Source organism: Eumetopias jubatus, unplaced genomic scaffold (assembly GCF_037043125.1).
Source record: "Eumetopias jubatus isolate StellerSeaLion01/CBP00866 unplaced genomic scaffold, mEumJub1_p1.0 scaffold_1, whole genome shotgun sequence".
Lineage (NCBI taxonomy): Eukaryota > Metazoa > Chordata > Mammalia > Carnivora > Otariidae > Eumetopias > Eumetopias jubatus.
The window spans coordinates 211,822,178-211,838,877 of NW_028274807.1; the positions used below are offsets into that span (position 1 = coordinate 211,822,178).

Sequence of the window (16,700 nt, forward strand, 5' to 3'; positions counted from 1 at the left end):
TCACAGATCTGTACCTCTGAAACAAATAATACATTATATGTTAAAAGAAGAAGAAGAAGAAGAAGAAGAAGAAGAAGAAGAAGAAGAAGAAGAAGAAGAAGAAGATGATAGCAGGAGGGGAAGAATGAAGGGGGGAAATCGGAGGGGGAGATGAACCATAAGAGACAATGGACTCTGAAAAACAAACTGAGGGTTCTAGAGGGGAGGGGGGGTGGGAGGATGGGTTGGCCTGGTGATGGTCATTAAGGAAGGCACGTTCTGCTTGGAGCACTGGGTGTTATATGCAAATAATGAATCATGGAACACTACATCAAAAACTAATGATGTAATGTATGGTGATTAACATAACATAATAATAATAAAAAAAAGAAAAAAAAACTTTTCTAGGAAACACAGAGAAAAACCAATGTGATGTATTTCCCAAATTGTCACAGCACACATTCAGTAAAAATCAAGCAAGTTATAAAACAATCAACTAAAGACTGAAAAAAACCTGTAAGAATTTGAAAGGCACTTTGTAATTGTTTGATTTACCAACTATCTACATTTATACATTGCCAAAATAGAAGAACCCATAGTCTCCTGTAACTGGTCAGAAACAATGAAGTTTTGGGGGTGCCTAGGTAGCTCAGTCAATTAAGCGATTACCTTCAGCTCCAGTCATGACCTCAGGGTCCTGGGATGGAGCCCTGCATCAGGCTCCCTGATCAGCCAGGAAGCAGGAAGTCAGCTTCTCCCTCTTCCTCCCCTTCCTCTCCCCTGCCACCAGCTCCTGCTCACTCTCTCTCTCTCAAATAAATAAAATCTTTAAAAAAAATACCTAGTAGTGCAGTTGCTGGGTCATAGGGTAGCTGTATTTTTAACATCTTGAGCAACCTCCATACTGTTTTCCAGAGTGGCTGTACCAGCTTGCATTTGCACCAACAGTGTAAGAGGGTTCCCCTTTCTCCACAACCTCACCAACATTTGTTGCTCCCTGTCTTGTTAATTTTTGCCATTAGAACTGGTGTAAGGTGGTATTTTATTGCTGTTTTGATTTGTATTTCCCTGATGGCTAGTATGTGGAACATTTTTTCATGTGTCTGTTAGCCATTTGTATGTCTTCTTTGGAGAAGTGTCTGTTCATATCTTCTGTCCATTTTGTGACTTGATTATTTGTTTTTTGGGTGTTTAGTTTGAGAAGTTCTTTATAGATCTTGGATACCAGTCCTTTATCTGTAATATCATTTACAAATATCTTCTCTCATTCTGTGGGTTGCCTCTTCATTTTGTTGATTGTTTCCTTTGCTGTGCAGAAGCTTTTTATCTTAATGAAGTCCCAAAAGTTCATTTTCGCTTTTGTTTCCCTTGCCTTTGGAGACGTGTCTTGAAAGAAGTTGTTGTGGCTGATGTCGAAGAGGTTACTGCCTATGTTCTCCTCTAGGACTTTGATGGATTCCTGTCTCACATTGAGGTCTTTCATCCATTTTGAGTTTATCTTTGTGAATGGTGTTGGAGAATGGTTGAGTTTCATTATTCTGCATGTGGCTGTCCAATTTTCCCAGCACCACTTATTGAAGAGACTGTCTTTTTTCCATTGGATATTTTTTCCTTCTTTGTCCTAGTTGACATGCAAGAGTTGAGGGTCCATATCTGGGCTCTCTATTCTGTTCCATTGATCTATGTGTCTACCCTATGACCCAGCAATTGCACTACTGGGTATTTACCCCAAAGATACAGATGTTGTGAAAAGAAGGGCCACATTCACCCCAATGTTCATAGCAGCAATGTCTACAATAGCCAAACTGTAGAAAGAGCTGAGATGCCCTTCAATGGGCATCTTCCTTATCCAATGAATGGATAAGGAAGATGTGGTCCATATATACAATGGAATATTACTCAGCCATCAGAAAGGATGAATACCCACCATTTGCAACAACATGGACGGAACCAGAGGAGATTATGCTAAGTGAAATAAGTCAGGCAGAGAAAGTCAATTATCATACGGTTTCACTTATTTGTGGAACATAAGGAATAGCATGGAGGACATTAGGCAAAGGAAGGGAAAAATGAAGGGGGGAAATCAGAGGGGGAGATGAACCATGAGAGACTCTGGACTCTGAGAAACAAACTGAGGGTTTTAGAGGGGAGGAGGGGAAGGGTTAGCCTGGTGATGGGTATTAAGGAGGGCACGTATTGCATGGAGCACTGGGTGTTATACACAAACAATTAACCATGGATCACTACATCAAAAACTAATGATGCACTGTATGGTGACTAACATAACATAATAAAAAATTAAAAAAGTAAGTGGAGCTGTACATTAAAAATATAAATAAATAACAACAACAACAACAAAAAGGATGACTGTGCACACCAGTCAGAATGGCTAAAATCAACAACATAGGAAACAACAGGTGTTGGTGAGGATGTGGAGAAAGGGGAACCCTCTTACACTGTTGGTGGGAATGCAAACTGGAACAGCCACTCTGGAAACAGTATGGAGGTTCCTCAAAAATTTAAAAATAGGGGCGCCTGGGTGGCTCAGTTGTTAAGTGTCTGCCTTTGGCTCAGGTCATGATCCCAGGGTCCTGGGATCGAGCCCCGCATCGGGCTCCCTGCTCGGCGGGAACCCTGCTTCTCCCTCCCCCACTCCCCCTGCTTGTGTTCCTGCTCTCGCTGTGTCTCTCTCTGTCAAATAAATAAATAAAATCTTTAAAAAAATTTAAAAATAGAATTATCTTACAGTCCAGCAATTGCACTACTAGGTATTGGCCCAAAGAATACAAAAATACTGATTTGAAGGGGCACATTCACCCTGATGTTTATAACAGCATTATCAAATAGCCAAACTATGGAAAGAGCCCAAGTGTCCATCGACTGATGAATGGATAAAGAAGATGTGGTGTGTGTGTGTATATATATATATATATATATAATGGAATATTTCTCAACCACCAAAAAGAATGAATATTGCCATTTGCAACAGTGTGGATGGAGCTAGAGTGTATTATGCTAAGTGAAATAAGTCAGTCAGAGAAAGACAAATACCATATGATTTCACTCATGTGGAATTTAAGAAATAAAACAGATGAACATATGGGAGGGGGAAAAGAGAGAGAGAAAAGCAAACTATAAGAGACTCTTTTTATTATTAATTTATTTTTATTAACATATAATGTATAATTTTTTCAGGGTTACAGGTCTGTGATTCATCAGTCTTACACAATTCACAGTGCTCACCATACACATATCCTCTCCACTGTCCATCACCTACCCCCCAATCCTCCCACCCCCCACCACTCCAGCAACCCTCAGTTTGTTTACCATAAGAAACTCTTAACTACAGGGAACAAACTAGGGGTTGATGGAGGGAAGTATGTGGGGATGGGCTAAATGGGTGAGAGGTATTAAGGAGGGCACTTGTGATGAGCACTGGGTGTTCTATGTAAGTGATGAATCACTGAATTCTACTCCTGAAACCAATATTGTACTGTATGTTAACTGGAATTTATTTACTTTTGAAAAAAAGATTTTATTTATTTACTTATTTAAGAGAGAGCATGAGAGAGAGAGAGAGAAAGCACAGGGGGAGGAAGAGGGACAAGCAGACTCCACGCTGAGCAGGGAGCCCTATGCAGGGCTCAATCCCAGGACCCTGAGATCATGACCTGAGCTGAAGGCAGATGCTTAATTGACTGAGCCACCCAGGCACCTCAACTGACTGGAATTTAAATAAAAACTTGAAAAAAAAAAGAAAAGAAAATATGACTGTGAAAACCTAAAATGGGAGTAGCAGATCTGTGAGTTAATCAGAGAATTGTCACAGGGAATAGATTAAAATCTATTATATAAAACATATTGTATATGCTCTGTGTATACGCAGTGAAGATTAATGTTCAGGAAACATTAAGGACACAGAGAGATAAACCTCAGAGTGTTTGCATTTTTATAATAATATAGCTATGTTTTAAAATATTTTATTTATATAATATACATAATTAACAATACATATAATTTGGTAAGATATATTAAAATATATATAATATATATAAACATGCACACTGTATTCTCACACCTCAAAAAGGTATCAGAATTCCTGATGTCATTGATTAGATAGCAATATCTTTATCCATAACTTAGAAGACTCTTATCCAATTAGAGAAGGATGGCGTGTCCACATTTACCAAGAATTTGAAATGGAGATAAGCAGACACAGGTGGAGAAAAGTACATGGTATATACTGGGCCTCACAGGGTCAGGGAATTCCTTCCTTCTTGATTCTTGGTCTTGAAGGATTTGCACTTGCCTGGGATCTCAGTGACAATAAAATTGTTTGACTAATGAGGAGCTTTGGAAATTGAACCTCTAGGGATACAGAGACTGCAATCTGCCTGTGACCGCTTATTTCAGCAATCCTTCCCATGAAAAGCAGTAGCGTAATTGGGCCTCCTCCCATAGATGATCCTTCTTGCTCAGGAGCCTAGGTCTCATTCAGTCCCTCTGCCCTTTCTGAGTACAAATCTCCCAGATGGCGCCTTCAGGGGAAATGTCAATCATCATTCCACTGTGATGCCAGCCAGGTAACCTACATGGATGTTTGGAAATGAGGGCAGGTATTTCACTATAGGTTCATCCAGGGGAAGTTGCGAAGAGAGTACATGTACCAGATGATTGGAATCAAGTCATCCAGGGTCCTCCTGCCTGTCTGGGATTCTCTTCACATCCTTGTATTTTGTACCAATTTCAAGTACCTCCATTTACTAACGTACTCACTCTCTAGTATGGCCAGGGCCATTTCTTAATGAGTAGAAATCTGCTTTTTTAAAAAATAGGATGACTGTTAGACAAGTCTCTGACATTTACTTACAATTTTGTGGAGGTAAGAGGACAGGGAATATTTGGTAAAGTTCACTTTATCTTCCCATTCTTGGTTCTTAACATACTTATGTATTATCTCAGGTGCTTGCCTCTGAGGTCTCTGGGGATCCAGACAGAATCTTCAGCTGCCTCCCCAGTCTGTTTCTCTTTATAAAATTACCAAATGTTTCAAATAATCAAAATGATATAGATAGGGCAATATTAAAAAATGGCCACCTGTTAACCCTTTTAGGAATTAACAATGGATGACACTCTGCTGTATCAACTTCAGGTTTTTGTTAAAGGAACAGAATAATATACATACAGAAAGCACACACTTCTTATCCCTCTCTATTAGTCTCCATCCCATCCTAAAACAGTGTTTGTCTCTGGTGATGCTTCACCTGCTGGTCTAGAAAACACACATTTGATTGTGTTGTCACTCCACCTTCTCCATCAGATTCATCAACGACATGGGACCCAGAAACAAAACAGGGGTTTCAGAATTCCTTCTTATGGAAGTGACAGAGGATCCAGAACTGAAGCCCCTTCTCTTTATTCTGTTTCTATTCATATACCTGGTCACCATCCTGGGAAACTTGCTCATCATCCTGGCTGTCAGCTCCGACTCCCACCTCCACACCCCCATGTACTTCTTCCTCTCCAACCTGTCCTTTACTGACATCTGTTTAAGCACAACCACCATCCCAAAGATGCTGGTAAACATCCAAGCACAGAATCAGAGCATCACTTATACAGGCTGCCTCACACAGATCTACTTTGTCCTGGTTTTTGCTAGTTTGGAAAGTTTTCTTCTTGCAGTAATGGCTTATGACCGCTATGTGGCCATCTGTCATCCACTGAGGTACACCGTCATCATGAACTCCCACCTCTGTGGCCTTCTGATTCTACTCTCCTTGTGCATTAACATTGTGGATGCCCTGATGCACAGTCTGATGGTGTTGCAACTGACCTTCTGCACAGACCTTGAAATCCCTCTCTTCTTCTGTGAAGTTGTTCAGGTCATCAAGCTTGCATGTTCTGACACCCTCATCAATAACATCCTGATATATTTTGCAACTAGCATATTTGGCGGTATTCCTCTGTGTGGAATCATTTTCTCTTATACTCAGATAGTATGCTCTGTTTTGAGAATGCCATCAGCAGGTGGGAAGTATAAAGCTTTTTCCACCTGTGGGTCTCACCTGTCAGTTGTGTCTTTGTTCTATGGGACAGGTTTGGGGGTATACATAAGTTCTGCTCTTACTAACTCTTCCAGAAACACTGCAGTGGTTTCAATGATGTACACTGTTGTCCCTCAAATGATGAACCCCTTCATCTACAGCCTGAGGAACAGGGACATGAAGGGAGCCTTGAGGAAACTCATGAGTAAGATATCATTGTTTTTTCAGGAGTGTGTTGTTTAATTTCCGCATATTTGTATATTTTCCTTTTGTCCTTCAGTTACTGATTTCTAGCTTCACACCATGTTGATTAGAAAAGACACTTTGAATGATTTCAATATTTTTAAATTTACTGAAAACTGCTTTGTGGCCTAACATATGATCTATCCTGAGGAATGTTCCAGGTGCTCTGGAGAAGAGTGCATTTTTTACTGTTGTTGGATAGAGTGTTCACATGTGTCTGTTAGGTTTTGTTTGTTTATAATGTTTTTCAAGTTCATTATTTCTTATCAGTCTATCCAGGGACACTAAGCATTGTTGAACGTGATGTATTGAAGTCTCTTAAGTATTATTGTGGAAACGTGTATTTCTTACTTCACTTCTGTCATGTTTGCTTCATGTATTTTAAGGCTCTGTTGTTTGGTGTATGTATGTTTATAATTGTTATATTGTCTTGATTATTGACCTTTTAATCTCTATTTCTGTGTATCTGTTTATCTATTTTCCATCTTGCTTGCTTTGTTTATTTTAACAGTTTTGACTTAAAGTCTATTTTTATCCCCTGACATTAGTTCTCTTTTGGTAACTATTTGCCTGGACTGTATTTTTTATTTTTAAATTTAAAGTCTATTTGTGTTTGTGAATCCATAATGACACTCTCATAAACAGCCTATATTCACATCATGTTTTCTTTATCTTTCTTCCAATCTCTACCTTTTGATTGGAGAGTTTAATCTACTTACCTTTTTTTTTAAAATTTTATTATGTTATGTTAGTCACCATACAATACATCATTAGTTTTTGATGTGGTGATCCATGATCCATTGTTTTCATATAACACCCAGTGCTCCATGCAGTACGTGCCGTCCTTAATACCCATCACTGGGCTAACCAATCCCCCCTCCAGGGAGAAAAAACAAACAGAGTTTTTTCTCAGAGTCCATAGTCTCTCACGGTTCATCTCTCCCTCCAATTCTGCCCCCACCCTTCATTTTTCCCTTCCTTCTCCTAATGTCCTCCATGCTAAGGAGATACTTAATTATTCCATTGAAAATTTTATTTTATTTGTGTCTAATGCCTTTTTTGTTGTTGTTGTTCTTTATTTCTTCCATTACTGCCCTCCCTACTGCCTTGATTTTTTGTGGTGAACATTTTGGGTTTTTCCTCATTGTCTTTTTGGAGTATATCCAGATAATTGTCTTTATGGTTATCATGGGCATTACATTTAATATGCCAAGTTCATAAAAATCTAGTTTGAATTCATACCACTTTTATTTCAATAGCATGCAAAACCTCTGCTCTTATATTGCTCTGTCCTTCTTTATGTTGTTACTGTCACAAATTAAGTCTTTATACATTGTTTCCAATAGCATAGATTTAACATTTTTTACATTTGTTTTTTAAAGCCAGTAGGAAATAAAAAGAGGAGTTATAAGCCAAAAATACAATGCTTTCTTTTTATTTGCCCATGCATTTATCAGAAATTTTTATTTTTTTCATACAGAATTGAATTGCTGTTTAGTGTCTTTTCATTTTAACCCGAAGGAATCTGTTAGATATTTTCATAGAGCAGGCTTAGTGGTAATGAACTACTTCAGTTTTATTCTTCTGGGAATGTTTTATTTCTCCCTCATTTTTGGAAGGAAAATTTTGTCAAATATAAAATTGTCAGTTTTCTTTCAACACTTTTAAATATGTCATCACACTACCCTCTCGCCTTCATGGTTCTTATGAGAAATTGGTTGTTAGTCTTAGATTTTATTTATTTATTCATGAGAGAGAAAGAGAGAGAGGCAGAGGGAGAAGCAGACTCCCAAGGAGCAGGGAGCCCGATGCGGGACTCGATCCCAGGACCCTGGGATCATGACCTGAGCCGAAGGCAGATGCCTAACCATCTGAGGCACCCAGGCGCCCGAAATTGGTTGTTAGTCTTATTAAGGACCTCTTGTATGTGTGGAATTGATTTTCTCTTAAGTTCTTGTATATGATGAGCTCCTTTCAAGATTCTCTCTTTCCCTTTGGCTTTGCCAGTTTGACGATAATGAGTCTTAGTGTTAGTATCTTTGAGTTATCCTCCTTGGAGTTCACTAAGATTCCTAGTTTTGTAGGTTCATGTCTATTTTCATGTTTGGGGAGTTTTTGTTCATTTTATCTTCAGTTACTCTTCTCTTTCTCTTCTCCTTCTGGGACTCCCATAATGCATGTTTTTTTCACTTGATGGTGTCCCACCAGTCCCTTAGGGTCTGTTCACTTTTCTTCATTCTTTTTTCTTTCTGCTTCTCAGACTCAATATTATAATGTAATAGCTCTGGGTATCGGAATCTCCCGCAGAGTTTGCTTTTTTCCACAGTTTTATTGAGAAATAATTGACATACATCACTAATAAGTTTAAGGTATAAGCATGGTGGTGTGTTTTACATATATTGTGAAATCACTGCCACAATAGGTTTAGTTAACATCCATCATCTCATATAGATACAATCAAAAGAAAAGAAAAATATTTTCTCCTTTTGATGAGAACTTGAAGGATCTATGCTGACAACTTTCCTATATATCAAATAGCAGTGTTGGCTGTAATCATCATATTGTATGTTATATCCCTAGAACTTACTTATCTTATAACCAGAAGTTTGTACTTTTTGACCACCTCCCTCCAATTCCTCTTCACCCCACCTCTCATCTCTGGTAACCACAAATCTGTTTTCTTTTTCTATGAGTTAGGTGTTTTGTTTTTTAGATTCTACATATAAGTGAGATCACACAGTATTTGTCTTTCTCTGTCTGATTTGTTTCATTTAGCATAATGCCTTCAAGGTCCATCCATGTGTGTCTGGTGATGGATGAATGGATTAATAAGTTTTGGTGTGTGTGTGTGTGTGTACCATAAAAAAATGAGGCAGTCCTACCATTTGCTTTTTAAAAAATTGTTCAAGGTGGTAGTAGTCTGTTTAGTAACTTTCCCAGAATATATTTGCAAAGACTATAATTTTTATTTTATGTGGTCATTGAAATCTATGTTCCTTACTTCATGCAGCTAGTGTTGTGACAGAATTCCTTAAATGCCAGGAGTGATACAAACACACAAAGAAATAACACAGCTCTCCCAGTCTTTCCAGATTGGATCTGTGCTGCAGTACTCTTTCAACACTTATCCAGGTTTGCACTGAGTGTAGAGAATAATGTGAAAGTTTAGGATCTTCTCTGGTCTTTTCTGAGTATATGTTTTGCCATGGGCATGCATGTGGCTTTCTAAATTTTCTCATATACTTTGTTGCTTTTATTTTTTAAAGGTTTATTTATTTATTTTATTTTTTAAAAAGATTTTATTTATTTATTTGACAGAGAGAGACACAGTGAGAGAGGGAACACAAGCAGGAGGAATGGGAGAGGGAGAAGCAGGCTTTCGCTGAGCAGAGAGCCCGATGCGGGGCTTGATCCCAGGACCCTAGGGATCACGACCTGAGCCAAAGGCAGATGCTTAACAACTGAGCCACCCAGGTGCCCCAGGTTTGTTTATTTATTTTAGAGAGAGAGAGCATGAGCAAGGGGAGGGGCAAAGGTAGAGTAGGGGAGAGAGAATCTCCAGCAGATTCCCTGCTGAGCATGGAACCCAATGTGGGGCTTGATCCTACAATGCTGAGATCATGACCTGAGCCAAAATCAAGAGTCAGATGCTTAACCAACTGAGCCACCCAGGTGCCCCAACTTGGTGGCTTTTAAACATCTGAATTTCCTAAAGAAAAATTCCTCTGTTTTACTCTGGGGTAAGCTGGTCTATTTTATTGTTTTTAAAATTTTACAGAAGATTTTATTTATTTGTTTGTTTGTTTGTTTGTTTGTTTATTATTTTGGGGAGACAGAGAGCGTGCTAGTGGGCAGAGGGAGAGAGGGAGAAGGAGAGGAAGAGAATCTTTTTTAAAAATTTTTTATTGTTATGTTAATCACCATATTACATCATTTGTTTTTTTTTAATTTTTTATTTTTATGTTAATCACCATATATTACATCATTAGTTTTTGGTGCAGTGTTCCATGATTCATTGTTTGTTCATAACACCCAGTACTCCATGCAGAACGTGCCCTCCTCAATACCCATCACCAGGCTAACCCATCCCCCTACCCTCCTCCCCTCTAGAACCCTCAGTTTGTTTTTCAGAGTCCATCATCTCTCATGGTTCGTCTCCCCCTCTGACTTACTCCCTTTCATTCTTCCTCTCCTGCTATCTTCTTCTTTTTCTTTTTTCTTAAAATATGTTGCGTTATTTGTTTCAGAAGTACAGATCTGTGATTCAACAGTCTTGCACAATTCACAGTGCTCACCATAGCACATACCCTCCCCAATGTCTATCACCCAGCCACCCCATCCCTCCCACCCCCAACCACTCCAGTAACACTCAGTTTGTTCCTGAGATTAAGAATAGGAGAGGAAGAGAATCTTAAGCAGATTCTACACTGAGTGTGGAGTCCAACACAGGGATCATGACCTGAGCCAAGATGCTTGGCTTGACCCTAAACTTTCCCATTTGTTAAGCACAAGTCAGACTCTTAACCAGCTGAGCCACTCAGGTGCCCCCTATTTTATGTTTTGACTTAATCTTTTACTGTAAGTGTATATAGGCTGCTAGTTTAGTTTACAGTATTTTCTATCAATACCCACTATTTTTCCAGCCTGAGTTCTGAGTTAGGCAAAACAGAGATGAATGCCTTGTGTCAGTCATTCAAGTAGCTCCCAGATGGGTTAAAACAGACATGCAGAATGGTTTGAGAAAGGATCTACTCTGCTTCCTCAGAATACCTGGACCAGGGTCTCATGCTGAGAACACAGGCTATGTCCATTTTCATACTAAGACTATTGCCATGCCAGGGAAAATGAGGGGCAAGGGCAAGTAAAAATGCCACATAATTTTCCTTCCAGTTTGAAGTTGCTTATTTCTTGATCCAGCACTTACTTGGTTGCTGTAAATTTTGACCATTTTCAGAAGTTCTGACAAGGTTAGTTCTGACAATTCTGCTTGCTTTTTTCAGTGTTACTTTGAGAGGACAAGAGCTTTGAGCTGCCCAATCTCCCATTTTGCCTTTTTGCTGAGGCTACTCTTCCATGCACAGTTCATTTTGATTATAGGGAATACATTAGAAATTGTTGAACATACAGGTCAAGGCTCTCAGGCTGTGCTGTCCCATGGAGGAGCCACTGCACACCTGTGGCTGTTGAGCACATGAAGAATGGTGGTCTGAACTGAGACAGGTGCTGAGTTTCAAACCCACAGTGGATTTCAAAGAGGAAAAAAGTAAAATAGCTCATTAATAATTTTACATGGTTTATATATTGAATTAATATACTAGGTTAAATAAAATATATTGTTAACATTTATTAAAAAAGAAACTGTTGAATATAATATGTAGAAACAGAATACAATGAGCCATACATAGAATTAGTCCTTAGAATTTGCTTTTTATGGTATATTTGCTATATTATCATGCATATTATCACTTGTATTTTATAGGTGATCTATCATCTATCATCTATCTATCTATCTATCTATCTATCTATCTATCTATCATCTATCATCTATCTATCTATCTTCATCATCATCATCTATCATCTATCTCCATATAATAAACTATACTTTTGAGCTTAACATGTCCTGTCTTCCTTAGATTGTTGCTATAAAGGGTGCCTTTTAATGTACCTTAGGAAACAAGACAAGAATACAATTACAGAACAGAACTGCATCTATGTATAAAAGGAATTTGAAATGGATATGAAAAGAAATAGGTGGATGGAGAAGAATTGCATACTTTTGGCTCCCAGGATGAGGGAATTAGCCAGTTTTAAGTTATTCCTTCTCTGAGCCTTGTTCCTTAAAGATTTTTACTACCTGGGGATCGGCATGGTAGCAAAAGAATGTGACTAATGAGGAACTTTGGATATTGAACCCTGAAGGACCACAGAGATTGCAAATTGTCTGCCTGTGACCACTCTGCTCAGGTTACTGGCAACACACCTGAGCCTTTTCTCAGGGACCATCATTTTGTATCATGGCCTAGTCCTTTGAACTGTATTTTCATTCTCCCTGAGAAGTATCAGAGGGAGAACTGGGTATCACTCCTTAGTGCTGGCACCCAGGTAATCTGACGTTCCCTAGTATATGGTTTTCAAATAGGAAGAGGTGTTTGTCTACTGTTTGTCACAGTCCCTTTGGGTCTGTGAGTGAGAACATGCTGAAGATGACCCTGATCTTATTCATCTGTGAAGTTCTTCATTGTTCATCATCTGGTATAAACATGTACTTTTGCAGCAATACCTAATAAGTCTCATTTTCTACTCTGAACCCGAAGTTCTAAAGACCTTTTCTATCCTCAGGAGAAAACTTCCCTTGCACAATTTTGTGGAAAGTTGTAGAATTCTTTAAAATGTTTCTTAATTTCTGGGCACAGAATTGAAGTAGATGGTCAGCATATATTTATCCCTCCATGTCTGTTCTTTAATATTCTTTTGTAGGGATGATCCTTGGTCTGGATCCTGGTGCCTGTCTATGAGGACTCTGGAACAGGAGATGGACCAGGGTAAACCCCATAAGCTACATCTCTAGTGCTGGCCCCTCTTTAGTAACCTACTAAATATAAAGAAATGGAGACTAATATAGAATATCAGGACAGGTACTCATGTATCTGTGTCTGGAATTAATAAATTTTTATATTTGCCATAATAGTTTTCTTCTTTTTTAATTTATTTTTATTATTATGTTATGTTAGTCACCATACAATACATCATTAGTTTTTGATGTAGTGTTCCATGATTCATTGTTTTTGTATAACACCCAGTGCTCCATGCAGTACGTGCCACAATAGTTTTCTTCTTAAAGTAAGAAAATAGTTTGCATAGAGACAATATTCTATTTTTGTTTTTCTCCATCCCTGTTCCTCCATTCCCAGAGGAAACCACAGTCTTCAGTTGGCTGGGTCTCTTGGTATTGCGGTAAACTATTTTTACACACACACATATGTGTATGTGTATTTGTGTGCATGTATATGCAGGTGCATGTATGTGTGTCTGTATGTCACAATGCAAATGCCCATTCCTTCAAGAAGAAATAAATAGTGATGTTGTAAGACGGGAATATAGCAAAGGAGTGAAAGTCAATGAACCAGAATGAAATGTACCAAGATTTGTTTCCTCTCTCTGCTTCCATACATGAGCAAGATTTACAGTGGGAGTTTTAGCACATAAATTCCTTCCTGAAATTTATTACCATGTCAGGATTGTTCTTTCTTTCTCTCCTCTTTGTTTTTATCTTGTCCCACCCCTCACTTCCCTCCTTATAATGAACCATGCCTGTTTGTCCAGTCATTGTCATCCCATAAGCAAATCTTTTTTTTTTTTTTTGAGAGAGAGAGAAAGAGAGAGAAAGAGCAGTGGGTGGGTAGGGGCAGAAGGAGAGGGAAAGAGAGAATCCCAAGCAGTCTTCTTGCCCAGTGTGGAGCCAATGTTTGGCTCAGTCTCACAACCCTGAGATCATGACCTGAGCTAAAATCTAGAGTTGGATACTTAACTGACTGAGCCACCCAGGGGCCCCTCCATAAGCAAATTCTTATAGGTGATATTAAGATCCCATATGTCAAGCACTGTGTTTGGCAATATTTCCTAGCTGTAAACATCTCCTTGTTCCCAAAGAATGTGCTGGAAGCTGGAATAAACTCAGGTGTTTCTGAGTCCAAATTTATAGCAAATGATCAGTTCTGATATAATTGCTTATTTTCACAACTCCATGCATGACTCAGATTTTCTGATTGGTGAAGCAGAGTTTTTATTTATTTTTTAATTTTTTGAAGATTTTATTTATTTATTCACCAGAAAAAAGAGAGAGAGAGAGAACGGGAGAAGCAGTCTCCCTGCGGAACAGGGTGCCCGATGCAGGACTCGATCCCAGGACCCTGGGATCATGACCTGAGCCAAAGGCAGACGTTTAACTGACTGAGCCACTCAGGTGCCCAAAGCAGAGTTTTTATATTGCTATTCATCTTTATTTTATTTCTGTTATTTTAAAAAGATTTTATTTATTTATCCATGAGAGATTGAGAGAGAGAGAGGGAGAGAGTGAGTGCAGGGGGAGGGAGAGGGAAAAGCAGAGCCCAACACAGGGCTCAATCTCATGACCCCGAGATCATGACCTGAGCTGAAATCAAGAGTCAGATGCTTAACAGACTGAGCCACCCAGGTGCCCCACTATTCATCTTTAAACATTAGGATCCTGATGAGTGTTTTGTTTGTTTGTTTTTTTTTTAAGTAATCTCCACACCCAATGTGGGGCTCAAACTCACAACCTGGAAATCAAGAGTCAGATGCTCCACCAACTAAGCCAGCCAGGCAACCCTTGATGAGGTATTTACCTTTAAAAAATCATTAGAGAATTTTTCTAAATCATTGGCTAATAAGAATTATAGGCAATACATGGATGCACCCAGGACTGAGCCAACTAGGTCTCCCCTGTTTGGAAGGATCCAAGGTCAATATTCTAAAAAAATCTCATCTTAACCCAGGAAATAGAAGAGTTGATGCTGGTACATATCTTCTGAATATACTCAGGAGGCACTGCTCATAGCTGCCTGACGCAAGCTTTAGTGGGGCCCAATTAGGAAAAAAAAGGAGGATCTGAACTTCTGTGATGGATTTTTTATAGTGCAACCATGATTTAATTAATTTATAAAAGCACTTTATAGATATGATTGGCATGTAAACAAGCTGTATATACTAATATATACAACTCAGTGAGTTTGGGATAAGTGTATACTTGTGAAATCACCACCACCATCAAGATGATGTCTATCCATCGTTTCCTAAAGTTTTCTCCCATCCTCATTCTTACTATTTTTATTTTTTAAAGAATTTATTTATTTATTTTTAAGAGCGAGAGAGAGAGACAGAGAGAGCAGAAGCAGGGGGAGAGGGGGAGGGAGAAACAGACTCCCCTCTGAGCTGGGAGCCCGACATAGGGCTCAATCCCAGGACCTGGAGATCATGACCTGAGCTAAAGGCAGACGCTTAACCATCTGAGCCTCACAGGCACCCCTCTAATTATTTTTATTATTAGTTTTTGTGATAGGAATACTTAATATAAGATCTACCCTCTTAGCAAATTTTGAATGTGCAGTACAGTATTGTTAGTTGTAGGCACTATGGTGTATAGTAGATTTCCAGAACTTATTTATTTTGCACAACTGAAACTTTGTACCCTTTGACCATCACCCTCCTAATTTACTTCTCTCCCAAGCCAGTAGCAACCACCATTTGACTCTGCTTCCATGAGTTTGACTCTTTTAGATTCCATATATAGTGATACAATGCAACATTTGTCTTTCCCTGTTGGGCTTATTTCACTTAGCATAATGTCCTCTGGGTCCATCCATGTTGTCACAAATGGCAAGATTTCCTTCTTTTTCTAAGGTTAAATAATATTCTATTGTGAATATATACCTCATTTTCTTTATCCATTCATGCATTAATGAACATTTAGATTGGCTTCGTATCTTGGCTATTGTGAATAATGTTGCAACAAACATGGGAGTGTGGGTATCTCTTTGAGATCCTGATTTCAGTACACCTGAGTATTTACCCAGAAGTGGGATTGCTGGATCAAATGGTAGTTCTATTTTGAACTTTTTGAGGTACCTCTATAGTGTTTTCCATAGGGCTCTACCAATTTACGATTTCCACCAACAGTAAACCAGGCTTTGTTTTCTCCACACCCTTGACAACACTTTTGATTTTTTTCTTCCTTCCTTCCTTCTTTTTCTCTCTCTCACACTCCTTCCCTCCAGTCCTCCCTCCCTTCCTCCCTTCCTCCTTACCCTCCTCCCCCTCCCATTCCCCTTCCCTCTCCCCCTTTCTCCTCCTCCTCCTCTTCCTTCTTCTTCTTCTTCTTCTTCTTCTTCTTCTTCTTCTTCTTCTTCTTCTTCTTCTTCTTCTTCTTCTTCTTCTTCTTCTTCCTCTTCCTCTTCCTCTTCCTCTTCCTCTTCCTCTTCCTCTTCTTCTTCTTCTTCTTCTTCTTCTTCTTCTTCTTCTTCTTCTTCTTCTTCTTCTTCTTCTTCTTCTTCTTCTTCTTCTTCAGTAGCCATCCTAACATGTGTAAGGTGATTTCACATTGTGGTTTTGATTTGCATTTCCCTGATGATTAGTGATTTTGAGCATCTTTTCATATACCTGTTGGCCATTTGTATGTCTTCTTTGGAGAAATGTCTTTTTAGGTTATTTCATCATTTTAAAAATGGGGTTACTTTTTTTTTGCTATTAGTTTGGATATTAACTCCTCATCAAATGTGTGGTTTGCAAATATTTCTCCCATTTTGTAGGTTGTCTTTTCATGTTGTTCTTTCCTTATGCTGTGCAAACTTTTTAGTACGATGTGTCCAACTTGTTTATTTTTTTCTTATGTTGCTTGTGCTTTCAGTGTCATATCCA

At 38.7% G+C, this 16,700-nt stretch overlaps 1 protein-coding gene across 1 annotated transcript; it reads left to right on the plus strand.

Moving 5' to 3' along the window:
* The first annotated feature begins 5,312 nt into the window (after positions 1-5,312).
* On the plus strand, positions 5,313-6,266 carry LOC148165189 (olfactory receptor 7G1-like). Its single transcript, XM_088022561.1, has one exon. The coding sequence runs from the start codon at positions 5,313-5,315 to the stop codon at positions 6,264-6,266; it is 954 nt and encodes a 317-aa protein (XP_087878687.1).
* Positions 6,267-16,700: the final 10,434 nt, after the last annotated feature.

Coding starts and splice junctions, on each gene's coding strand:
- LOC148165189 (XM_088022561.1), top strand. CDS start 5,313: ATGGGACCCAGAAACAAAACAGGGGTTTCAGAATTCCTTCTTATGGAA.